This window comes from Haplochromis burtoni, unplaced genomic scaffold, assembly GCF_018398535.1.
Source record: "Haplochromis burtoni strain Fernald_Lab_line unplaced genomic scaffold, NCSU_Asbu1 Contig_259, whole genome shotgun sequence".
In the NCBI taxonomy this organism is placed as follows: Eukaryota; Metazoa; Chordata; class Actinopteri; order Cichliformes; family Cichlidae; genus Haplochromis; species Haplochromis burtoni.
In genome coordinates, this window is record NW_024582620.1 from 280,903 (window position 1) to 305,951 (window position 25,049).

The 25,049-nt window shown below is 41.4% G+C and overlaps 2 protein-coding genes across 7 annotated transcripts in view; one reads left to right on the forward strand and one right to left on the reverse strand.

Annotated features, from left to right (window-relative positions):
• brsk2a (BR serine/threonine kinase 2a) overlaps window positions 1–22,051 on the forward strand; it is a 170,536-nt gene extending 148,485 nt beyond the window's left edge. For 2 of the 6 annotated variants that reach the window (XM_005942869.3, XM_005942870.3), the window contains 11 exons: window positions 86–250; window positions 1,399–1,496; window positions 2,396–2,546; window positions 2,790–2,855; window positions 8,852–8,912; window positions 10,920–11,127; window positions 11,279–11,327; window positions 12,232–12,355; window positions 13,507–13,687; window positions 15,527–15,616; window positions 19,014–21,827. In XM_005942869.3, the coding sequence (XP_005942931.1) occupies window positions 86–250; window positions 1,399–1,496; window positions 2,396–2,546; window positions 2,790–2,855; window positions 8,852–8,912; window positions 10,920–11,127; window positions 11,279–11,327; window positions 12,232–12,355; window positions 13,507–13,687; window positions 15,527–15,616; window positions 19,014–19,234 (1,414 nt within the window). In that variant the 3' untranslated portion in view covers window positions 19,235–21,827. Of the gene's footprint in view, window positions 1–85; window positions 251–1,398; window positions 1,497–2,395; window positions 2,547–2,789; window positions 2,856–8,851; window positions 8,913–10,919; window positions 11,128–11,278; window positions 11,328–12,231; window positions 12,356–13,506; window positions 13,688–15,526; window positions 15,617–19,013; window positions 21,828–22,007 lie in introns of those variants that run through there. The other 4 variants (XM_005942873.3, XM_005942871.3, XM_005942874.3 and 1 more) reach the window with 4 other exon arrangements.
• Window positions 22,052–22,075: 24 nt separating this feature from the next.
• The window catches only part of abtb2b (ankyrin repeat and BTB (POZ) domain containing 2b), a 43,566-nt gene continuing 40,592 nt past the window's right edge, over window positions 22,076–25,049 (reverse strand). Inside the window, exons 12-17 of the mRNA XM_014340263.2 lie at window positions 24,861–24,966; window positions 24,393–24,495; window positions 24,227–24,314; window positions 24,061–24,129; window positions 23,443–23,556; window positions 22,076–23,279 (exon numbers count right to left, since the gene is read on the reverse strand). Of these exons, the coding sequence (XP_014195749.1) occupies window positions 23,046–23,279; window positions 23,443–23,556; window positions 24,061–24,129; window positions 24,227–24,314; window positions 24,393–24,495; window positions 24,861–24,966 (714 nt within the window). The 3' untranslated portion in view covers window positions 22,076–23,045. The remainder of the gene's footprint in view (window positions 23,280–23,442; window positions 23,557–24,060; window positions 24,130–24,226; window positions 24,315–24,392; window positions 24,496–24,860; window positions 24,967–25,049) is intronic.

Genomic DNA, 25,049 nt, shown 5'->3' on the forward strand with positions numbered 1-25,049 from the left:
ATTAAATGACTGAAAATTAGTAGCAGTAGCAACCAAACCCACTGATATTGTCCTTATTTCTTTTTGAATGTCTTTGTATTAACAGAGGAGGCAAAAATGAACCAGAGCCAGAGCAGCCAGTTCCCAGGAAGGTGACCATCCGCAGCCTGCCCTCTGCAGAAGATATCGACCCCGACGTACTGGACAGCATGCACTCTTTGGGCTGCTTCAGAGACAAAAACAAATTACTGAAAGACCTGCTCTCAGATGAGTGAGTAAATGGCTGTACAGCAGACAGTAGTACGAAGGAGAAAAAAGAGAATGGGGATTGGTGGTTGTTTTGATAAAGGAAGAGAGCACTGCAATGAAAGGATAGGTGTGTTGTGTCTGTGTGCTCACTCAGCCTTGGTTTTCCCCAGCTCCTGTAAAATCCTGCTAGGCTGTCGCTTTAGATGTCAGAAGCCATAGATCACTTAATTGTTATCACACAGCGCTTACACCGTTTGCCACCAGATACATTCCCTTTAAACTGATCCTGGTTTCCACTGTGAACATGCTCATGGGTCAAATTGTTGTTGTTCTGCTTTTAATATTTGTGTCTCAGTTGCAGTTTCTAATATTTTTCTCTACTGTGTGTGTGTGTGCGTATAAATGCTGTCCTTGACTTTCATACAGTTGTTTGTTATCAATGTGTGTCCAGTGTGCAGATGTTGCAGTTTTTCTTTGTTTCCTTTTCCTCCTTTACCACTATTTTACATTTGCCTATCCTCTCCACTTTAATGCTAAGCAAGCATTACTCCATCACTGTGCCCTCTACCCATCCCTTCCATTTTCTTCCTTTCTCCTGGGAGGATCTCGTAATAGTGCTGGACTGGAGGAAAATCTGTGGTCTCTATCTCCCTTCCCCTGTTTCATTTTAGCTGAAGTTGCAGGTCCTTGTCTCTTTGCCTCCTACTGCTTTCCAATCTGTCTTTATTATAGAGGGCCAGTCCCTGGGAATTTTGCATAGAGAATATTGGCCTAGAGGCTAAAGATATTAGGCTTCCTGATTTACTGAGAAAGAAAAGGTTGAACTCGTAATGTTTTGAGACTTTCATAAACTTACCAGTCGACTCTGCATATAGAGATGTGCCGCGTCTTAAAAAATGCATGCATATTATTACACGACGGCTTAATGATCTGTAAAACTAAACTTTTGTTTTAATGATGAGAGATATTTATTGGTGCTTCACAAAGAATCCCAAAAGATTATAGAACATTAATCATAGTGAGGGATTTTACAGTTTGATATGGTATGAGTACTTTTTTTCCCCTACACACCCTAGGTATCTAATTATACGCATGGTTGTGTAGGAATTAATTAAGTATTTTTACTTTTCCTGACATTTCAGTAGTCTTTTTACTGCCACCTTTTTGCAGTGACAACCAAGAGAAGATGATCTACTTCTTGCTATTGGATCGAAAGGAGAGGTACCCTAGTCAGGAGGACCAGAATCTTCCCCCTCGCAATGAGATTGGTGAGCCCTGGAACAACGAGAGAATTGTTCATAAAGAGTGTAACATTAGAAAATGATATTCTTTTAAAAAAGAACAACTCAGAAAGCTAAACCACAATATGACACACAGTACGTATGAACTGTACCACCATGTAAGAATCGTGCCTGTTTTTTAATGATTTTTTTAAACTAGTCATGGATTTGACTACTGTTTACACAAACAAAACCATTCAATTTGCACAATACTAAGCACTACAAAAAGGTAACTCATGAATGCTCCCAGTTTCTGAACGATTCTGCAGTGTTTTCCTCTGTTAAGAAGAAATTGGATCGGCTCCAGTAGCGGTGGATTGGCTCTGCAGTAGAAAAAGCATTCTGCTTATTGAAAATAAATAAGCTTTTCAATGAAATGTAGTAGCAGAAATAGGTGTCAATAGGGCAGAGAAGTTTTGTTTTTTTTTTTTTTTAAAACTGTCACCCCCCCAACTGCTTTGGCTCAGATATTAGCTCTTCAAAAAAAGAAAAGATATTCTATCATCCGTACACCGCAACCAAGCACAGATTTCCACCCACAGAAGTCTGAGTAGAGACGGAGATGCTCTGCTTAGACGTCTGCCAGGGTTATTTTCTGACAAGAACACTGAAACGGGAGTATTACGTGCAAATGTGTGTATGTGAGTAACTGCTCTGAGATACCGACATCTTGATGAATAGACTCCCTCTTCAGTGAATGTGATACAGTCAATACAGTGGCCATTAGTTCAAGGTCTGGGAGGAAACCATTACTTATTCACTATTAGTTAAAATGTCATTGCGATCAGCCCTAAACATCACTCAAACCCTCACATATACACAAAACTGAGCAGCACAAATGCTTTGCATTTATTCCAAATCACCATGTCTTTTTCTGTCACACACAGATCCTCCGAGGAAGAGAGTGGACTCTCCCATGTTGAATCGTCATGGCAAGAGGAGACCAGAGAGGAAGTCCATGGAGGTCCTCAGTGTCACGGACGGAGGCTCACCTGTCCCGGCCAGGAGGGCTATCGATATGACACAGCATGGACAAAGGTACGCGCAGAAGTGAGGAGAAAAACTCTCTCTTTTTTTTTCTTTTTTTTTAAAATCAATACCTTTTTAAATAAACCAGTAAAGACAGACCTTGTCCTGCGTTTGTGTGTGAGGAGGATCTAGCAGCCCTGTGGTGTTTTTACAGCTCTGACAGTGAGTCTGGATCCAGTGTCAGCAGGCTGCATTGTAGACAAACATAAACAGAGACTGACTCTCTGCTCACTTTATCTCCTGTCTCACTAGTAAATCAGTTTACAGTAAAAGCTTGGATATTCCTGATGCCAGTACAAAATGCAGCAAAGAAGAAAGGTACTCATTTGCCACTCACCCCTCACGCTTTTACCTCTCCCCTCTCTGTCTCACTTATTCAGGCAAAAGAAAGATGCAGCATGGCTTTTTCTAGTCAAATCTTTGTTTTTAAATGATGATGGCATATGTTGCTTGTTGTGGTTGCTTCACATGTCTTGTAGTTTAGTAGCAGTTTAGATGGTTATTTAATCCACAGTATGCATGGCTCCTTACACATAGGTGCAAAAACAGAGGCAGTTACGAGATATGAGACTGAAAGCATAGGCTGGGGTTTAGCCCGTTTACAGCAGCCTAAATAGCACACCCTGTGTGAGGTTTGCTAATTGCATGTGTAGCTAGGCGAGCTGAGCTATCAGCTGATGTCAACTTGTATTGAGCCCAGCTGAACCGGAATTGTCTGAGCTTGACTCTGTAGTCGGCGTGAAGTAACACTAATGCTTTTCTTCTGAAGTTTAACTTAACTCTTTTAATTAAGTTTCATCTCAAACCAGGGAAAACTGCATTTGCAATTCAGAGGCTAAATATTTCTACCCCCACCCCTCCATTCTGCCGTTAGCTCAATTATCTCTTCGTTTCGTAATCTGAATGCACTGATAATCACTTGTCCTATGCTGTGTCCCACTTTCTCTAGTTGCAGAACAATTTTCCATTTCTCTATTTTAGAAATGCCGGAACCACACCCCCACAAGGCACAGCGGACTGATTTAAAATCCTTCTCTTCATCTTATTTGAACAACCAATATATCGCCACACCACACATTTGTGCTCAGAGGCAGTGACATTTGTGACAGCGGGGAAGATTGAATCTGAGGGGATGATAACCTGATCTGCCTAATGATAGTCAGATTGGCAGAGTGCTGGAAAAAGCTTTCAGAGATACAGAGCATAAATGGAGAGGTGGGGAGTGCATTTATTATATAGAATAAAAAATGCAGTCCTAAAGTTAAGTTCTTCAAATGTCAGGTGCATTAATAACTTTTCTCCATAGTGCTTTGCCAACAACAAAATATCAAGAATTTGATTCGTACCATTTCACCGAGGGAACCCACTTGAGAAGTTTTGAATCCGTTTCAAGAGCTCCCACTTCTAAACATGTGTGCTTTTGTTCCTTCTGTCTGCTGGTGCCTCCAAATTCTAGTTTAAGATTCATCCTCTTTTGTTTCTTCACTTCTGCTGTGCCTCTTCATCCCTTCAGGCGGCCCATGTCTTATCTCTTCTTTATTTAAAGGTTGACTTAGTTTAGTAGCTGCCTTTTTCTGCCCTTCACTCTGACTCATCTCATTTCAAGTCATAACTAGAATCCCAAAAAAGGCCAGTTTGCACTGACTGGATAAACCATTAATAATAGCCTGCTAACATTAATTCGATTGGTGATGACACACATCTTGAATAGTGTGAATTAGAAAGGGGCTCTAAAAGTCGATTTTATGGGGACAATGTTTGCGTCTCAAACTTGCATATCAGCAGCTCCAGTCAACAAAAACAGCTCTGCTGCATCTTTCTTCAATACAGCTTCAGATCAGTTTGTTTGCTCTTTTCCCTATACCCAAATTTCTTCCAGGGCACCGCGCCACTCTTGTATATCGCCACTGTCTCTATCTTTCCTGTGGGTTCCTTGTGTGCTGCTGACCTTCAATCCCAAACACCCCCCTCTGTTAGTATGGAATTGCTATGCTAATGAGGACATGCTGCTAGTTTTTCTCTGTCTGCCTTCCTATCGGCTGTGGTAGATTGTAGGTATGCCACAGGCCCTCTGCCTCCAAATCAAATCAAATCTTGCTCTCCTGCTATACATGTCTTTCCCCCCTACTGCAATCCATAACTATCCATCTGATCAGTAGGGGGAAAAGAAGTTAGTAACAAAGTCTGTGTGAATCTTGATTTTGGTGTGTGCGCTTGTGTGTGTTTTTCAAACTTTTCTGGCTTTTATCACGTCCTTGTGCACACTGTGTTTGATCATGTGCTTGCTTGCATGTGCGTGGATAGACGATGGTGCTGGGGAAGCGCGTACGTAGCAGAATAACGTCCAAAGATTTAAGTGACTTTGTCTGAACCTAACCTTATCTTTCCTCAACAGCAAACTTTTGTCGACAGCGCAGAAGATTCATAGAACTTCAGATCAGAGGGCCTCAGAGAGCGGACTGACTTTGAAACATGTGTTTTGACAGGATACATTTCCACCAGCGTAAATAGTGAAAGAGAGGGGGAAACAGCTTGATCTGAAATTGCATAACAAAAATGTCTGAATTCCTGTCCTTTATCAGGCATTTTGCCTCTCATTTATCACGTAGTTACATTCAGAGTATCAGCCCTCACTTTAGTTTCATACAAATGATTGTTAATTCGATTGCTCCTATGAAGTACGGATGTTGGAATAAAGGTGCGGTAGCTATGTTGTGCAGTAATGCACATGGAGACTTTCTCATGTGAATGTCCGTTTCAATCTTTCTATGCAAAAATGTCACTTAAAAAGACATTTAAAGCTTAACTCAAAGCATAAGAAATCCACTGATTTAATTTTAAATCTTAACAACACGCCAGGAGAAATGAAGGGAGGTTAATGATATGTAAATGAAATATGGAAAAGTGCTGCAGCGAGGAGGAGAGAATATCAATTGATTTTTTTTTTTATTAGAGATTTGCTCTAGTTGCTTCACGCAGTTTGAATGTGGAGTAGTCAGAGCAGTCGTAAGAAGTCAGCTCGCCTGCTAATTACTGACATTAATTTATTTAAGAGACTACAATAAGCACAAATAAAACACCTTAAACTGTGATCTTTACTACAGAAACTGCAGAGGTCTTGCTATATTTAGACATTTAAGGAACTGAGCTGTAAATATTAATGCACTGAGTCTGCAGGGACTTGTTGAGGTTCAAAGAAGCAAATGATTTCAAACAGTTTGTGGATTTATATGAATACTTACTATGTGTAAAAAGAGGCCCATTGGTAAGAAGCAGCCAATATAGAGGTGCTAGAAAGGGAATATGTATCTCAGTCGTATTGTGCTTTGGCAGTGTTGTTCATTTTCTGTTTGGCTCTTGGCACCATCCATTTTATTTTTCTTGCATTTTGTTTTATTTCAGTCCATGCCTTCAACCCAGAATCTGTTATACTTGTTCCACCCCCCCGCAGCCACACGTTAGTTCCCCAGGCGCTTTGGATGGGTTTCTGACAACTGGCGGTCACATACTGAGGACATGGGTCCTGTTTGAAAATAGGCTTATGGGAATTAATGACTACTAAATAAGAGAACTACCATAATAGGTATCAAAATTGCATCAACAACAACCCAAAAAAGAAAAGAAAAACATCTTCTAGTTCAGTACATGTGCCGTATTATTGTCCACAAATAGCAATGGGTATTTCCAGAGACCATGTCTCTGTTAAACACTGCATGCACCAATATTCTTACACAGACACAAAAGTCTGGGTATTAAGTCTTCACATTCCGCATTTATCAAGTTTGTATCTGAGCAGAAAAGAGTAACATTAGTTATGACTCTAGCTCTTGATGTACGGGTCCATTGATAGTCATGACAGTGAACATGCACTTTACTGGGAACGATGCCATCAGCTTCCTGTACTCAAGACAAAGTCAGAGATCCATAGTTGTAGTTACAACTTCTGATTGTAGACACAGCGGGAAGCTTAGTTGGTTGTTGTCAGCATTGGAAAGATGACTCTCTTCTCTCGCCTTGTCACCCAGCAGCTAAGAACAGAATGGCAGAATATAAGAGAGGCCAAACTGACCCAGTAAATCTAGAGAATTTACTGTGCTACTGGATATATTGCTGAAAAGGAACCCCTTTATCAGTGATCTTGGCCCTGGAATATTTAGCTGTAAGATTTCTTGGAATTGGTATGTTCAGCATCAGGCTGGTCAGTATTCCTCCCTTGATAAGAAGGTAACCTGTCAGGGGAGGAGTCCTTTGAGTGACTTGGCAATGATGAGGCTCATGTAGTATCAGGATAAATTTGCCATGTTCACAGCTACCAACAAGCAGCTACAGTAAAGCAAGCTAAGCTAAATGAAATTCACGTGATAACGCCCACAGAATACATGTTATAGCAAAGAGGGGTAACCAATCAGTAGCCAGCTTACTGCAAATGATGTCCAAGGGCAAAGCAAAAAGCGCTAAAAATGATTTAAAAGAATAATTATAATAACAGTCAACTGGGAGGGTTCAAGATTTGTTGCAGCATGGCCTTTACATGTGCGCTACATAGCCAGAATATTCCAAAAATAAATCCAGGATACTGTATGTGCATGTAAACATAGTGAGCACACAAGCACAGAGTAGCTCGAGAGTAGAGTAGCTAGCTTGCTACAATGTTGTCTCCAGTGCAGGTTTAATAATGTGGGCTTGTGGTTTCTGTGATACATGATAAATGACTCCCTCCTTGTGTATGCTGTTCCCTATAAATAAAGCACTGAACAACAACATTTTATCCTCTCTCTGAAGCAAGGTTGAGCCTCTGACAGCCTATTACTGTACAGCATAACCATCTGCAACATTAGCTTTATAGGCCTTCTGGTCCAACACTAACAGATGCAGAGTGCTCCTAACAATATGCTCATAATGGCCGGAGGACGTTGTGTTTTGGCCATGTTTAAATGAAGTTCAGTTGGCTACATGGTCACAAGTGCTGCAGTGAGCAACTGTGGCCATGTCTCAGTGGATTGTAGGACTTAAATGTAAATGATACCAACTGTCTGGTCAGTTGTTCCATGAAACAGGAAATCCTTGCCAGCATGGTCTCGGCACGCCTACTCATGTGTAAAAGGATGTGTGCACTAAATAAATTTGTAGAAGGGGAGCGGTAAACTTATAAAAATAGCTCGCCAGTGGGTGTTTCTAAATTTCCCTCACTTTCTTGGTATCTTTTAATGTTCCTTATTCTGCTTTGTTTACTCTCAGGAGTATGATTATGGCTGTTGCAGTTGTTATAACAGTATTATCATTTTTTAGGCTGATAGCCATAATCATTTTTAGTTTTTGCCTCCTCGAATGCCGTGTGGTCTTGTGGGAATGCTTCCAGCATTAGAAGTGAGCATATGGCCCTGTTACTCCACACACTCTTTATTTTTCCATCCATCCTCCCTTTTTACTTTTAAATGATCTCAGTCTCTTCTCAAGTTTGTTCATGAGATCTTCTTCAATCAGGTAGTTTAAAAAGAAGTAGTCACTGCTTTTTATCTCTTCCTTTATTCAAGCAGAGATAAAAGATCTATAGCTACAGACATACATTAATAAATGCACCCATGCTGACATAAAAAGAGAAAGTGGGGGGAGAGAAGGAAGAGGGGTATGATTAGATTGAATGACAAAAAAGAACAGTGTTGTGACAGTGAGCAGCTGGTGTTTCCAAGTGTTGACAGGCGTTGTTTTTGGGTGTGCGTGTGTGTCTGTGTGTGTACATGTGTACGTGCGTGCTTGATGAAGACAGATTGTGCTGTGATTGTTCATTTCTGAACAGGACTCCGCTCATAGGGGTTATTGACGGCATCTGCGAGGGAAAAGACAAACATGACAAATGGCGCTCAACCAAATGTCTCTCTTCATTCTCCCTCTCGAGATAGTTTCATGGCCTAAAGGCTTAAGAAGTCAGAATGATTGGTTTATTATCAAACTTTAAATGTGGCTTAAAGCTAGATTGAGTCCTAGTGTGTGGGAAGTTTAAATTTGTCAAATCAATATCTGTTAAACTGACTTTTGAGTGAGATTAATTGCTGGTAGTAGTTTTTACCTCAGTGCTGTTACTGTGTTGTGATACATGTACCCCATTTGTGTGGTAGGTGTTGTGTTTGCAGGGGGCTTGATAGTAACCCGTGTGCTTAGTATGACAGCTCCATATGCTGCTCCACTTTCTAAATAACGTGTAACAAGTAACCAAGCGTTCACCCCCACCTGTGTTCATTCAAACACATAACAGGTCATGTGTTGATACCACAAATTACTGTTCTCCTGTGTGTTCTCACATGTTTGTACCACAGGTCGCGGTCTATTAGTGGAGCCTCCTCTGGTCTCTCCACCAGCCCGCTCAGCAGCCCACGGGTGAGTCGTAATCCTGAGTTCACATCCAAACACGCACACACATAAAACACACACCTCTTGACCCAGTTCTTAAATAACTAGTTGTTAACCTTCTGGGATAATGGCCAACCAACTACTGCTGATCACATTTTATTGATGTCATATTATGTCAGCAATAGAAAATAAAGCAATATTCTTTTTTCTGACCATGAAAGAAGCACACACACACACACACACACACACACACACACACACACACACACACACACACACACACACACACTACAATATTTCTCTGCACAGCAATATTTTTCCACCAATCTGTTTTACCGTTATATAAACATTTATCAGCCTTGAAGAATCTACCTTTGTGTTTTGAGAAAGTATAGGTCCATTTTGATTACCTTTTCATATCCTGTATCATATCAGGGCTTCCTGTGTGTCCATATAGCTTAGATGTTTCTGTTAATGCTAAGTAAAACCCACTGCTGAATGCACACAGGAGGCATGACAGCACAGAAAACTTTCTCCACCCCACAAAGCCTCTTCTCTCTCCATCCTCTGCACTTATTATCCTTCTCTCTGTTTTCTATGGCCTGAGCTCTTTGGAAATCCAGCTCAGGGAATGCTTCAGAAAATCCCACTTTCCTTTGCTCAAAGCTGGGGAGCTTGTAGTAAACTTTTCCAGCTGACTAACCTGAGAAGGCTCCAGATTAGCCAGGATCCTAAGACGAGCTCCTCACCACACAGGTTCTTGCAGGCTTATCTGAAAGGGAAATTGATTTCTCAAACCCACCCAAAGCCTGGATTGTGTTCTCAGCAAGAAGCTCTGTGTGGGGTTATTTTCTCAGACTTAGCTTCTGGAAGACAGGAATGTGTTGAAGGCAAATATTGAACCAGTGTGAGTGCAAATGAACCATGCAAAATCAGTACATCAATAAATAATCAGGAAATTTGACTGCAGAGTTGCCACCTTCCACTTGTTTTTGAGACAGCCCAATTGGCCTTTTGTCTCTCTCGTGTGTTTGTGTTTGCTTGCTTGTCTCTGCTGGGAATGCCTTGTATGTTTTATGCAAATAAAGTCTGTCTTTTTGTGTTTTGTTTGGATTTTTTTAAAGTGAGCACATTGTTTGCTGGTATTGTTATTCCCATTTCATTTTTGTTTTGCTTTGCTTTGACATGAGTCACTGAATGGTCTTTACCATGTTTTCTTTCTCTCTTTTTTGTTGTTGCAATTCCTCCATCTTTCCTATATGTGTGCACTTGTTACCTGCCTCCAAATCCTTTGGCTACTTCTTCCTTTACCTGTGTGGTGGTTTGCCCTTCCCTTCCCTTCCCTTTGCTTTGTGTGTTTGTGTACTTGCATGCATTCTTGTGTGTGTTTTCTGTTTGTTTATTTTGTTGTCTTTTTGTTTTACACCTCTTCTTCCTCTTGGCTGTGTTATTCTTTTAATCTAGCCTGTCAGAAAGTTTGGTGTACCACCTCAGTCCCCAGACTTGTCCCCGTCCCCTAACACCAGTCCCTGTCCATCCCCTGAGCCCGTTCCAAATCGCGCAGGCCAGCGTATCTCCACCCCCAATTCGCTCGCTCCAAACAGTGAGCCCCTGCCAGAAGCACTCAACAAGACACAGACGCTCCCTGCCAAGTCCAAAACTGTCCCAAAGCCCCTCCAAGCCACACGATCAAACCCACTTCCTGAAACCACCCTTGATCCAGAACCTGCAGCCAAATCAGAATCCTCCACTCCCTGCCAGCTTCCATCACAGCCACCCTCTGCCTCTGTGCCTCCTACCCCTACTTCTCCATCTTCCCCATCCTCCCCGTTTTCCTCATCCTCCATCGCCAGTGCTACCATCTTAAACAGCCCCCAAGTACGACGAGCTCATTATGCTGCCAACCCCCAACTCTCTGTGCCCTTTAGCCCTGTGTTGCCCCTGTCACCAATCAGGCTGCACCATTTTCACCCTGTAGCACCAGCCCCTTCTCCATTTACTGACCACCCACCCAAATCTATCCCCCTCATACAGGTTACCCCTCACCCTTCCCCTCGAGGCAGCCCCCTCCCCACCCCAAAGGGCACCCCAGTGCACACTCCCAAGGACAGCCCAGCTGGGACACCTACTCCAACACCGCCCCCAAGCCCCTCTATTGGAGGCATGCCTTGGAGGACGCGCCTCAACTCCATCAAGAACAGCTTCCTGGGCTCACCACGTTTCCATCGCAGGAAACTCCAAGGTAGATTTCAGCCGATTTACATGAAAAATTGCTGACTAATGCTACAATCTTGGTTTTTCCCCAAAGGTTTTACTGTACATTGTACCGTAATATACTTTTTGACAATTTTAAGTCTTTCTCAATCGTCTGACATCTAACTCTACTTCCACAGTTCCCACACAAGAGGAGATGTCCAGCCTCACACCAGAGTCTTCCCCAGAGTAAGCAGACGCTGTCCATTTTGAAAGCACCACTGCTATCATAACTATGCATAACCTCTCAGCCCCTTAGCCACTGGCTCAAACAGGCTCCCTCTCGATAGGATGATGTTTTGGAAAGTGTAACATCTATGAATGTTTGATTTTTGCCTGCTGAGTCGACTTGTAATGACCTCCGGTCTGGTCTGAGTTGGAAAGAGGACAGTAGCAGGAGGTAGTGAGTGGGTTATGAGGGAGGCAGGACGAGCCTGCGTGATGCTTTTGAGTTCCCATGGGCCTGATAACTCAAGGTTGGCCTAGATATGCCTGTTTGGTTGGCTGGTTGCTGTCTGGGTTGGTCATTTCCACCTGGCTAGATAGGAATTTCCCAACTGAAAGAAGTTGGAAAATTGATCAGAGAGAGACCCTGTTTTAGCTCAGCCCGAAGTATACAGTCACGTGAGCTGTAGTCAGTCTCCTACTGCAGAACAGTGCATCTCTTTCGGCTAATCTACATTTGTTTCCATATTTTACTAGGTATTTATATTGATTTAAATGTAATGCTAAATATTATAAATCTTATATCTAATATTAATGCCAGAAAACAGGAGTCCATATGGCTTACTAGTGGTTGGAAGTGCACCTGGGCTGAGGCCAATAGTAAATTCATCTACCTCTGCTCCTTCTGTTCACAGAGAGACTCAGTTATCTCACCCCACCCCCCTCAAATCCATTCATACACAATGCACTGGAATATCCTCTGTTTGCTCCTTTGAATCCCTACAGAACTGTGGGGAGGTGGTTGTTTCTCAGAATCAATAGACTGATAGGGAACTAAAACAAGGTTGCAAAAATGGTCAGCTGTATAAAGATGTATGTGTACAACATTGGGCTTATATTCTGCTAAAGGTCTTTTCTTTCCTCACAGACTTGCCAAAAAATCCTGGTTTGGTAACTTCATCAACCTGGAAAAAGAGGAACAGATCTTCATTGTCATCAAAGACAAACCTCTCAGCTCAATCAAGGCAGACATCGTTCAAGCCTTTCTCTCGGTAGATACACCACGTTTTTGCTAATTTCTTCCTTTGTCCCTTCTGCTGAACCCCTGACCCTTTTCCCATCTGCTGCGTGCCCCACCTCTCTCTGACACTGTATCTGTTTGTGCATGAATGCAGGCTTATCACCTGGGTATTTGCTCTCTAATGCAGGATGTTGGCTCTGCTACGAGGCAGGCATGCTCTGAGTGTTTGCTAACATGGTGCTGATTTATGTAGCAATCCAGTAAACTGCTTGTATTCACCGCTTCTATTTTCTCTTTGACTGTGGACCCACTTGAGGTCAATAGAAAATCAACACTGAGCTTTGGTCATTAGCATATAGATGTCCTGCCCTCAATACGGTGCTCTGAGCATGTGTGTTTGTATATTTAGATGTGCAGGGTGAGAAAAAGCGTAGATTGCGTGTGTGTGTGTGTGTCTGTGTGTGTGTTGTGCTTTATTATTGCGTGGTTCTACAAATACATGCAGAAATGTAAGGCAGTATTAGTTTTTCAGTAAGCGCAGCAGAATCAGTACCAAGAAACAGTAAGCAGTGGTCGTTGATATTCAGAGTACATAATTGAACAGAACCTATCCTCACCCCAGTTAGATTTAACAAAGTCTAAGTGTACAAACTCTGCCGGTGCGGGTCAATGTCAAATCTGTTTCCTCATCCCTGGAGGAAGCATTTTCCTTTGGGTTATGCTAGCTGGTATTCCAGACAGGAGATTGGCACCTGAATCAGTGGAATTATACCTCTCAGCACTCTGGCATTAATGGAATGTCAAACCCTCTCTAGCACTATGGCAAAACGTGACAATTTCAGGGCTCACCTGTTCATTGGGCATACAAATTCATTTTAGGCGGGAGAGTGCAATGTTGTTGGATGACTCAAGATTACATTAGCTTAAGTCTCTCTGGCATGCATGGCTACTCCCCGAGGCATTAATCTCCTTAGAGTTTCAAATGTGGCTCGTACTATGTGGAGGGTATTTTAATGAGGGTTTATTCACCTTGTCATTTGCAAGGTGTGGGAGAAAAATTTAACATCAGTGCTTCCTATGCATAATCCCATTACTCGTGTCTTTGTGCTACCTATTTTTATTCCTGTTTTTTTTTCCTCTTTCTGACATTTTCTTTTCACAATTCCTTTTTTGCCCCCACAGATTCCCAGCCTGAGCCACAGTGTCATCTCTCAGACCTCTTTTCGAGCAGAGTACAAGTCAACAGCCGGCCCCACAGTCTTCCAGAAGCCGGTGAAATTTCAGGTGGATATCACCTACACAGAGAGCACAGCTGCCACTAAGGAGAATGGCATCTACTCTGTAACCTTCACCCTGCTCTCAGGTTAGGATACTTCAGCAATCATAAAAACATCTCAACATTTTCACCTGCTTCTACCCTTTTTTTTTTTTTTTAAGAAAGGCTGTCCATGTTCAGGAAATTACAGTCATGGCCTTTAGAATCAAAAGCAGAATGTTCACCAGCGGTATATTTGGTGGTACGGCTCTGGTATCCACACTTCTGTGAGGATACGTGGAAAAGCATCCGTGACAACAGATATGACGCTGATTAAGTCAGGTACCGGATTAAAATGAGAAGATCTTGTAGAGTGGGGTTGCAGATGTGTATCAACTGTAGGCAGGCTAAAGCAACTTAAATAATCAGCCTTGTTTGAGATTTGCAAGCAAAATACATGAATGACTGTCATGTGAACAATCAGCCGATGGTGGGCTGGAACTGATATGAGCTGACCTGTCAGAATTGCAGACTAGGTTTAACTTTGTGGCTTGTGTGAACTAACACTTGTCTCAGTTTACATCATCTGTGGGCACTTGAAGTAACAGTGGAACTGAAAATCAATGGAGAAGGTGTTGTAACAGTATTGAAAGACACTGTGTTGCATACAAGGGAGGAATTAGTTCTCTAAAAATTCAATACACTAAGTCTTCCTTCTGTACTTAAAGCTGGAATCCAAGAAAGAAAGAAAGAAACGGTCAAGTTCAAACCAAGGATCTCAACCGATCACAGAGGACAGACATGCATGTATTATTATGGCATTTGAGCAGCTGGCTCTCCATCTCATTAGCCTTAAATTCAAGCTCACAAATGACAAGTGAAACACTTTGAATGTCACACTTTAAACTAATGGAGTCATGTATATTCAACAAACAAACAAGCCTGAAGTCTTTTTTCCCCCGAAAGCATGTTGGTGTGTTAAACTTAATGAAAAACATAATTTTTTTAAAATCCTGAATTCTTGATAAGATTTAGCAAACTGAAGTCAAGCTATGCACAATTCCACACTGAAACCGTGTGTTAATGCTTAGTTCTGCACAAACACCTGCATGCTCTCTTTTACTCTCCTCTTTCTCTTTCACATAAATGGGGTCACAGCTGAGCTGAATGGGCTGTAATAGAAGCCAGTTCTTCATGTCACTGACCATATACTGTACACAACAGGTAGACAGCAGGAGCTCTCAGCAGCACTCATCTCTGGCCCCCATTTATAATCTCAGGCTTTCTGCAGTTTTCCACCTCACATTTTGCACCACGTCCATATCCCTGTTTGCTTTGCCTTCAAAAACCAGTACCTTTAAATCTATTTGGTTAATGCAATATATTTGTACAAGTTCTGCTGTGTTCATGCTGCTGATACTCTGTATCCCTGAACAGACTTCTTAGGGGTTTTTCAGTATAATAACATGCCCCCTCCCTCCATCACGTGTTTTAGGTCTTCTCAGTAGGTATGCACAAGACACATGCAAGTATGGGCACATTCTTATCATCAGTTGCATTTGATGTGTTTGTCTATATATCACACCAAAAATGAATATTAATTCTTTCCATAAACTTCCTTGTTTCTTGTCTCGTTGTGGTGCATGTAAGGGGCGATGATTTTCAAGTCACTGGAGGAGAGTTGGAGGCAAGGAAGCAAAAGTTAGCATAGTGAAAAGCACCCCATGACTTGCCACAGAAGAGAATAGATCTATTGATGGCAGCATTGAACTCGTAGAAGTGCCGCTTTCGTGCATTCTGGTTTACTGTCATGGTTTGCTCACACACTTAATGGAAAAGAGACATCATTTATGCTACTTTTGCTTTACCTACCAAGACAACTGTAAGTGTTTTCCATGAAAGGTCTACCATGTCAGCATTCATGTGTTTATCTATGTCTCTGTGAAGGACCCAGCCGACGCTTTAAACGAGTAGTGGAGACGATTCAGAGCCAGTTGTTAAGCACACACGATCAGCCTGGGGTCCAACAGCTTTCCGGTGAGTAAGAATTCCTTTTCAAAAAAATATTTAAAAAAAAGAAATTCCAAACCTTTACCAAAACCTCTTCACCCATTCCCCTACCGCCTCATCTGCCCATCCCGCCCCTTGATGAGCTACACTCACCGCTATAGCTAAGCTAAATCCAACCCGTCTTCTCAGTATGCTTGAAATCCTCAAGCCACTCTCTGCTTCTCCAATCGGCTTCCTTTGCATGCCTGTGCCTCACTGCTATGAAAGGGTGGGAGCTGCTCTCAAGCACCGACTGCGGGTCAAATGTTGTCTCTCTGCCCACTGGCAGTGAAGATTAGAGTAGAGGTAGGGTAAGCCGATTCGCATTCTGTTACTCCTACTTTCAAGAGCCTGTCACCATGGCAACACCTCTGCCCCTTAACGCACTCCCACATTGCACTGCGCCAAATAGCGACACCACACCTGATAAGTGCGCTCTCTAGGCATCCCGTGCGCTTTCACTCTCTGTATGTTCACCAGTCCACCGCTAAAAGCAAGGTACAAACACCTCTGAGGTCAACGATCATCATCACCCAGCCATTCACATGTGAACTTGATGATATTAGTCTCTCTTTCTTCTCTCATCTTTTCAGTAGTTTCTGAGGTGACAGTTTCAGCAGATGTAAGCACGTTTTTTGTGCCATTGTGGCTCGATACTGTTTCATAAAAGTGAAGTCTGGATGATGAAGAGTCATAGGGCTCCGACTCACCCCTTTCTGCTCTTAACATGTTGACTCTTTTGAATCATTGTGAGCTGTGTGCATCTCACTTGCCATCCAAGAGCTCCATCTGCTGACCAGACAAGTAAACAACATCAGGAGGAAACGTTACCAGTTGTGAACCGTGTCTGCGTCTTTCTCTGTCCTCTTAAACTCATTTCCAGTTCCATGCCAGGTCTTGGTAGCATGTCCCACTACAGTTTTTTAAGTGTGAGCTGTGTCTTTGCCCTGTGTCTTTTACGCAAAATTACTCTCATTGGCACTCAGAAATGAACAGCAGTCATGACAGCTGTTATGATATTTAACAGTCTGTTATCATTGCTGTGCCTCAGTAAGTTTACCAATTATTTTTGATCTTTTTATATCGTGCAGCTCATTACCAGGCTGAGGTGTGGGAAGGGTAAAATTACAATAAGTTACATTAGATTAGGTTTTAATGGTGGTGGGGGTTTTGACGTAGTGGGCTGTCTCTGTAGGAGAGATGACATTGTTGGAGTATAATATGAGAACCGCTTAAAGCAATAGATGGATAGATACTGAAAAGTACACTACTTTTAGTTTGTGTTGTCCGAGATGATACAGTTGGTATTAAAAGTCAAAGTAAGTTATTTTTGACAAAGGCTAGTTGAATGAATTAATGTCTTTACGGCATCACGCTGAGAAGCAATTGGCATGAAAACAATCCTATTCTCCTCCTCTCTATTTACTTTGACCCACTTACACACCTCTAGTAGTACCTGAACAAAAGGGATTTAAAAATAAAAGTCAGTGACTGTAATTAAGAATAGAAATTGATTTGCATAACATTGTGTCAAAGGGCTTTGTCAAAACCTGGTTATTAATGCCCCTAATCACTAGTGATGACAGCATTTCTGAGACCTGTACTTATGAAGAGTTAAAGTATGGAGGAATGCAGGAAGTAAAATGTAGGTATATTCATTCAGATAAAGATGCTTTTGAGAAAAGGCAATATTATGTGGTCTGTTGTAGTCTTTTCAAAACACGGATTCCCAATCCGGATTGGGAAAGAGTTAATTGACTAATGTGGAATTAGAAGTATAAACATGGGGAAGAAGTTAGCTACAGCCACATTCCTGCAGGATAATGGATCAGTAGAAACTACTACTGGCCTTCTCACATGTGCACTTGCATGCAATTGCTCATTAATCCGTATATGACAAATTTTCTAATTTACACAATATCATCATACTGGAAGTGCATACAGACTGATAACAGAATGTTTCACCTCAAGAAATTCTATTTTATAATCTACATTTTGCTGATGTGTAGACGCAGCATGTTTGTGCGCTTTATTGTCCGTGTAGCTCCTCAGTCTGTTTTTTCTTGTTTTACTGATGCTATAACTGTTTGCTTGGACTGCAAAGAAGTCAGAAACAGTCTTGTTTTTGACTGATCAGTCACGCTTATGCGGACCATCACCTCTTTTTTTTTTTTTTTTTTTTGCTTCATTTCTTATGTTTGGTGTACTTAATGCTTATATGCATGCGTACTGTTGTCCATACGTACACACACTGCACGTGTTTCCTCTTTCTGAGGTCCATTCAGGTCTCTTACTGTGTTATGTACGTCACTATGAACAATTACCACAAGGTAGACAGCCTCACTAATGAGAAGTCTATGTTGCCCTTCAGTGCTATGGTTATGATATCAAAACACAGTAAAATTGTGTATTAGAGAATACAGCATAAATAGTTCACAATGAAGTAAAATTTGAGGAGTGATTTAAAAGTAGACACTTCCAAATCTAATTACCTCTGGTAAGGAGGAAATGGATACAGAACTCTATGTAATTCGGGAGGCTCTGTCATGAGGAGTGGGCAGGTTCATAAGGTGTGTGTATGTCTGTAATGGAGATGGGACTGAGGTTGTATAAGTATTTAAAAATAAAATGAATGAAATTTAAGTTTAAGGCCAATTCTGTGTATAACAGGTGGCTAGTGTGGTGTAGCATGGACGGAAGTAACTTCTCTGAATCTGTTAGAAATCTGACAGCTAAGTTTAAACAATCAGAGATGTTTTTTTGGATGTGGTCCCTGTAGAGGGAATTACAGTAGTCTAAAAGTGATGCTGTTTCCTTGAGGTTGAAGGAAAAATAAAAAGCTTGCCAGCTTCTAGCTGGCAAAAACACGACTCATGATTAGTATGTCAAACCAAACGTCTGACACACCTACATTGAGGATGTGTCAGACGTTTGATGCTGGAGGACAGGTTTCCAAGACTTTTTATGTTTCAGGGGGAGCAGTAATGCTTCTTTGACAGGAAGCGTTTTCTTGAATTTCCACGCTTTCTCATTTTTCGCTTCTATCATCTTGTCTGTCCTGCTTCTGGCCAGCCAAACTCGTTCAGACACACTGGTCACTATATCGACTTAATGGGCACTTGTGTTTTTTTCCGTGGATTGCGCTGAAACGTATGCATGATTTGCCGGGGCTAATGCATTATGTGGTCTAAACACGGCTGCTTCGGCAGTTCTCATCCTTGCACAGTGTACGTGGGTCTACCACCTCCTCACCTCTGCTCGCTCGCTCTGCCTTACATGTAGCCATCTCTCTATCCTGTGAACCCCATTGTTCATTAGTTTGTTTCTTCTGTCTTCTCTCTTTCCCCCCTTTTTTGTCCTCTTTTCTTCCCATCTGTGTACCTAGGCAGCCCATTGAGTAACTTCTTTGACGTAATTAAACAACTTTTTTCAGACGAGAAGAATGGACAGGTGCCCTACCCCCCTGGCACGCCCTCCAAGCACTGCCCCTCACCCATGCACGTCCGGAGGCATGACCCAGAAAATAATGACACCAAATTCCCCGCTGCAGGCCGAGACAGAGCCCACTTGTCGGTGGCATCTGTGGGGACACCAGAGGAATCTTAGACCGTGGCGCTTTGTAGCCATCCCAGTATCACTTTAAGCCAGAGACACAGAGAGAATATGCTATCTGTACATAGCTAGATATATATATATAGAAATCATTTATGGACATCTTTTCTATAAAATGACTTTATATAGATAGAAATATATTAAAAGAATCAAAGTGATATTTTGCAAACAACATGTTGCACCAACACAACAGACACACACCCTTGCCATTCCACTCCCCTTTCCATTACCCCTCAGTGTCCACCATCATTACCACCCCTGTACCCTAACCATCTAATCACCTGTGGGCCTCAGTTGTTTGCTCCCATGCTGCTGCTAACCTGTGTGATGACCTGACTTGTTTCTGATACCAGGAATTATCCAGAAAACCTATTAAAGTCCATCCTCCTGCTCCCTGCTCCATTCGCCCTCCCTCGACCACCCCTCCACACCCCTCCAGCGTGCCAAGAGAGACGGACAATTGTTGACGGAGGACTCTTCTTATAGCGGTGTGCTGGGGGAGGGGTTACCATGGAAACAGACCCTTCATGCAGACTTCTACCTTCATCTTCCTCTGCACCCCGACTCCACCCCTGGCAGCCATCAGTAGAAGTAGACAAAAAAAAAAATCCTGTAGTGTTCTTGTTCTTAGAAACACACAAGCACACACATCCCAATAAAAACAAGACCACTCGCTCCCCTCACCAGCTATCACCGTTCTCTGACCTCAAGGAGCATTTGCTAATTGGAAAACGAGCATTATTCAAAAACACTACAGACGCCACATACACAAAACATACACGCACAGATCCAGTATGCACAAAAACTCTGGGATGTATCAACAATGATGAACAACATTTTAAAAAAAAAAGAAGACAACATGCAGAAACACGAGGAGGAGAGAAGGGAGAGGAGTTTTGTGGAAAGCCCAAACAGCCGACACGGATGCTTGCTGGATTGTATTTGTTTGCTTTTTATTATAATGTACTTTCTTTGTGAAGAACTGGGTTTGAAATACTAACTGACTTTATTAGACTTAATACTATTGCTGCAAAACAGACTGGAATTGTGTTTTCAGAGAGGAGTTGGGTGCGAGAAGAACAGGGCAGCGGGAGATATTAAATGATAGTATAGGGTGGGGGGAGGGAAGTGGGTGGATATTCGGGTATTTAAAATGAATGATCTATTCTGTTGTACAGACTGATATCATTTCTTATGTAAAAAAAGAAAAAAAAAAAAGAAATGTCTAGTTGTGACACTGTTTAGATACCATAGGAACAGGTTGGTAAACCTGAGCCTGCCACTTACTGTCATTTTAAATTCTGTGTATTTTTGTTACATGATCATGTACGTCTTTGTTTGATTGACCCAATAATGATCCAAACACTCCTGTTTCCTATTATCTGCAGCATTTTTTTCTTTGGTTTTCATTTATACCTCTCTCTAGTCTCACTTACCAGCAGTAGGAGTAGAGAAACAAACGAAAAAATGACGTGATAAATGCAACTGTGGATATTTTTGTATTGTTGTCCTTATTTATTCATGTTTGTTCATCTCACTGTTTGATTTCCTAATTTATTATATCTTGGCTATTTATATGAACAAAGCTGTTAGGTCAGTTGAATGTTATTTATTACCCTCTTGTGTGTTCGTAAATGGGACATTTAAAGAAAAAAAAAAGAACTTTTATTTCCTTTGCTTTGGTCTGACTTTAACTGAATTATGTGAACTTTGACAAGTCATAAATTCTCTTTTCCATGCTCTCTCTGCAGAGGGAAAGAGAACTTGTGGGAACTCTTGGAAAAAAAATGATTTACCAGTAATTTAAGAATGTAGACTTAGCCTCTTTTTGGAGAGGGAATATGCTCTTCTATTGATATTTGTCAGTTTCATATTATTGTGCGTGTAGGCCAGGCTGGAGGAGAAGAACACCACAGATCCTGATCTGCTTCTTCTCTTTGTAAATAGACAGACAAACCGTGGGGGTTGATTGTTTTCTCAACAATGCTGGGGATTCCTGCTCTGTGCTTTTAGCTTGTATTGCTGTGTGCATGTCAAAACATGAGCTTTTCTTTGCATGGCTTTAGTGTTAATGTTCCATGCCAAACTCACTCCTTCTCTCAGCCTTCATCACTTCTCTTTCCACAAAACTACCTTTTAAAATTTAAATTCCCCTTCTGTCCCTTACTTTCCCACCCTTTCTGCTTTTATTTCTGGCTCTTTTTTTCTTTTAAATTGTTCCCTTGGCCCTGCTGATCTTTCCCTTCGTCCTCCTCCTCCTCCTTATCTTGTGCACAAAGTTTTTGAAGGATGCTTCCTCAACTCTGTACCTCTCTCTGGAAGGCTCTGAGGTCTGGGCTCTCTCTACCCGTTAGTAGTAGAGGCACAGGGAGGGGATACCAGTACTACAAACACAAAGCAATACCCTGATATGCGCCCTCCTTTCTGTTTTCTACAATGGGAAGCTAGCAGCACTAAGGATATCTAATGATTCAGAGGCCTACATGGGTCTTTTGACAGAGCAGGAGCAAAACTGACTGTAATCCCCATAAAACATAACTGTGAGCATCTTCAGTGCTGAAACAAATAAACTCATTCAGTTATGGTGTGTTTGTTATCCTTATTTCTACCTGTGCAAACAAGGGTAAGTGTAGACCAGAGAGGAAAAAGGTTTCATAAACAAAGTTAAGATCGATGCAGTAGATTTTTTTTTCCCCCCCTCATTATGTCACATGCCATGGATTTGTGGTAAGATTGTATTTCATATGTAATTATTTCCATTTTGTAGGCTTCCTCATTTGTAAATCTGCCGTTTTCCCTGATTCCAGGTGAGTCCAAAACAATTCACACATTAAATGATTTGTTTACCAGGTTTAATAATGTATCCAGCACAAAAACAGACTCTTGTCGTCCAAATCCCATGTTAGCCTCCGCAGCTGTACCTGTGTCGAAGCATTGAACCTCAGCATACACAAGCTTAATAAACTGTTAGAGCGTACCTGGTAAAACAGCAGAAGCATTTTTTCCATACTAATAATCTGCTTTGATTAAAATAAAAATAAAAAAGGGGACACCCCGTTAAATACTCTCACATCTTTTTCTCATTAAATAGAAAATGTCCATCCCACTCTTCTGAAATTTTCATTACTCTCATCGTACTTAAAAAAAACAAAAACAAACAGAAAATAAAAGCTTTTACATTAAAAAAAAGTAGATTTGTTAATCCAAAGCTTACATTGATGCAGGGAGTTTAAGGCTGCAGCCTTGCTCCCACTATGCAATACTATAGAACAGAAAGTTTAAAGTCCAGCATCAAAAGGCCACCTCACTCAATTCTTCAATAAAGGCTTCAGTCTGTAATCACTTTACATTGCTTCAGTCAAAACTGTGAGGCTGCCACTGATCCCAATCCTCCAGGGCAATTATTTATGTTGCAAGCTTTGTCCATTAGAGGGCAGCATTGTCTTATTATTCAGACTTTCAACTTGTTGCTTGTCCAGTAAAGCCTCGTGAGCCCTGGAGAAAAGGCATCATATTTTCTTCTTCGGAACGCTGTACGTCACAAAAAACATTTTCATGGAGTGCTTGGCACAAAGTATGAAATGCCGAGTTGCCCACAGAGTAAATCACTGCCAGGCATCTCACCAATCTGTGCCCGTGTCAAAATATTGCTCCTTAACACACACAAATCAGATTTTACCAAGAAAACTTCTGTATTTGAAACACTTCAGATCTGATTCTGTATCAGTGAAAAGGTGAGACTTCTTAATTGCCACATTTATCCACTTATTTCTGTCCTCTCTCAACAGCATCTGCCATGTTGTCTTCAGACACGGGAAGTGACGTAGAGAGAGCGAAGTCGTTGAGCCAGGGTGGTCTCCAGCTCCTCCACAAGTGAGTCACCCCGGCTGTGCGTCAGCGTAGAAGTGGAGTTGTTTCCCTGTCGGGCCCCCGGGGGTCCCAACAGCAAGCTCCTAAAACTCTCTCTTTCCAGCAGGGCAGGCATCTGCTGCAAGAAGTAACCTTCACACAACGAGCTCAGCTCCACCGAACCATTAACCTGACAGAAGAAAGGACAGTGAAATGACCACATTTTATAAACCTAATTTATGTAAACCTAAATGATCAAAACAACGTCATATTTTCATGCCTGAAATAGCACTGATGTATACATATGTACTGCACTCACAGTAGTGCAATCCAAGTCTATCAGTAATTGTTACCTTAGCAGTTTTGTAGATGCTGACTGCATTATCTAGGCTGATATGTTGAGAGCAGATGAGTTCACAATGTCTCTGTAGCGCCCCCAACTGGAACAAACTAGCAGCTGACAACAGCTGCAGGAGAAAACATGAACATTTTAATGGAGGAAAAATAATGTCATGCATCCTTTCATTCTGTTTGCATACAAGCAATATTTAACTTTGTGTAACATGTATTTAATTTTCCTTTGTTTTCAGTTCAAGAAGCTACGAATTGTCGATAAAAACTAATGAAAAAATGAAGAGAGAACGATTTTTAAATTGATAAATGCACAAAAACACAGGACATATTTGAAAGCCCAGCTGGTGCACTTGTGATAAGGGTACTATATTTCAAAATCAAAGTAACGGCTTCATGCTTAGAAAGGATTGGCCAGACGGGACGATTGAGCTCAATTGTTGCTATGAACACAAACTTGTCTATGTCAAGCTTGTAGCTAAACTCAAATTAAAAAAAACAAAAAAAGAACAATCTCCACTGTCAGCAAGAATGAGTAATTCATGTGAAGATGTAGAACTAAAGCTGGGATTTCTAAGATACCAACCCTGAGACAGATTAATGCGATTAACAATTCTTACCTCTAGTAAGTCAGACACCTTCTTTTTCAGTGACTCAGTTCCTCCACAATACAGGTATGACATCATCATCTGTACAGAGGTTAGAGGTTTCTTTATGAGCAATTTGATCTAAATAATGTCTGTTTTGTCATATGCAACACCTCTAAATAGGGAATGTGTTTCTTACCTGAAATATGTTGTACTTGACATCGCTGATCTCAATCTCCTTATCGGAGCTTCCATCTGATCCATATGATGCCAGCAAAGACTTGAATCTAGAGCAAAATAAAACCCTTTAAGTAAGGTCTTATCAAAAAGCCTTAAAATGCACTCTTGTACCTTTCTGCACTCACCGGTCAGAGGCAGTAACCAGAAGCACTCTGTGTGCGTAGAATGGTTTTCCCTCAACCACAAATGTCACATCTGACATCTCTTGGTTATTCAGAAAGTGTGGGTCTGTAGAAAAACATCAGCACATGCATAAAACCCATAACGTTCTAGTAACAGCAGAGTCATTCTGTACACATTACTGCTGATAAGATTACCAAAACAAAAATATCAGACACTCTTTTACTAACTAATATTCATGAAAAAAATCGAATTTACAGCCCAAGTGTTACATTTGTGTTGTTTTAGGGTTTGTATCACTGTATAAGGAATCTGTTGACGGTGACTTTAGGCTTAAGAAAACTGTATTTAAGGATTTACTGGTGTTTTAGATGTCAAAATGACTAATTATCACTAGCCAATACTGAAATCCTATCCTCTTGGAACTCTGAGCATGTATATCCATATACTCTAAAGGATCATAGTTTCCTTACCCAACTGTGCTGAAAGAGTTGCCTTCATCTCAGGGATGGCTGGGAGGGGTGCTGGGCCAAAACAGTGACTAAAAATAGCTGCCAACTGCTGTGTAATGGCGTCACTCTGAAGGAAAGTAATAGAACGAGAAGAAGAGAAATGTATAATTAAATCTGTTTAACACTGAAAAAGTGTGAAAATCATACTCA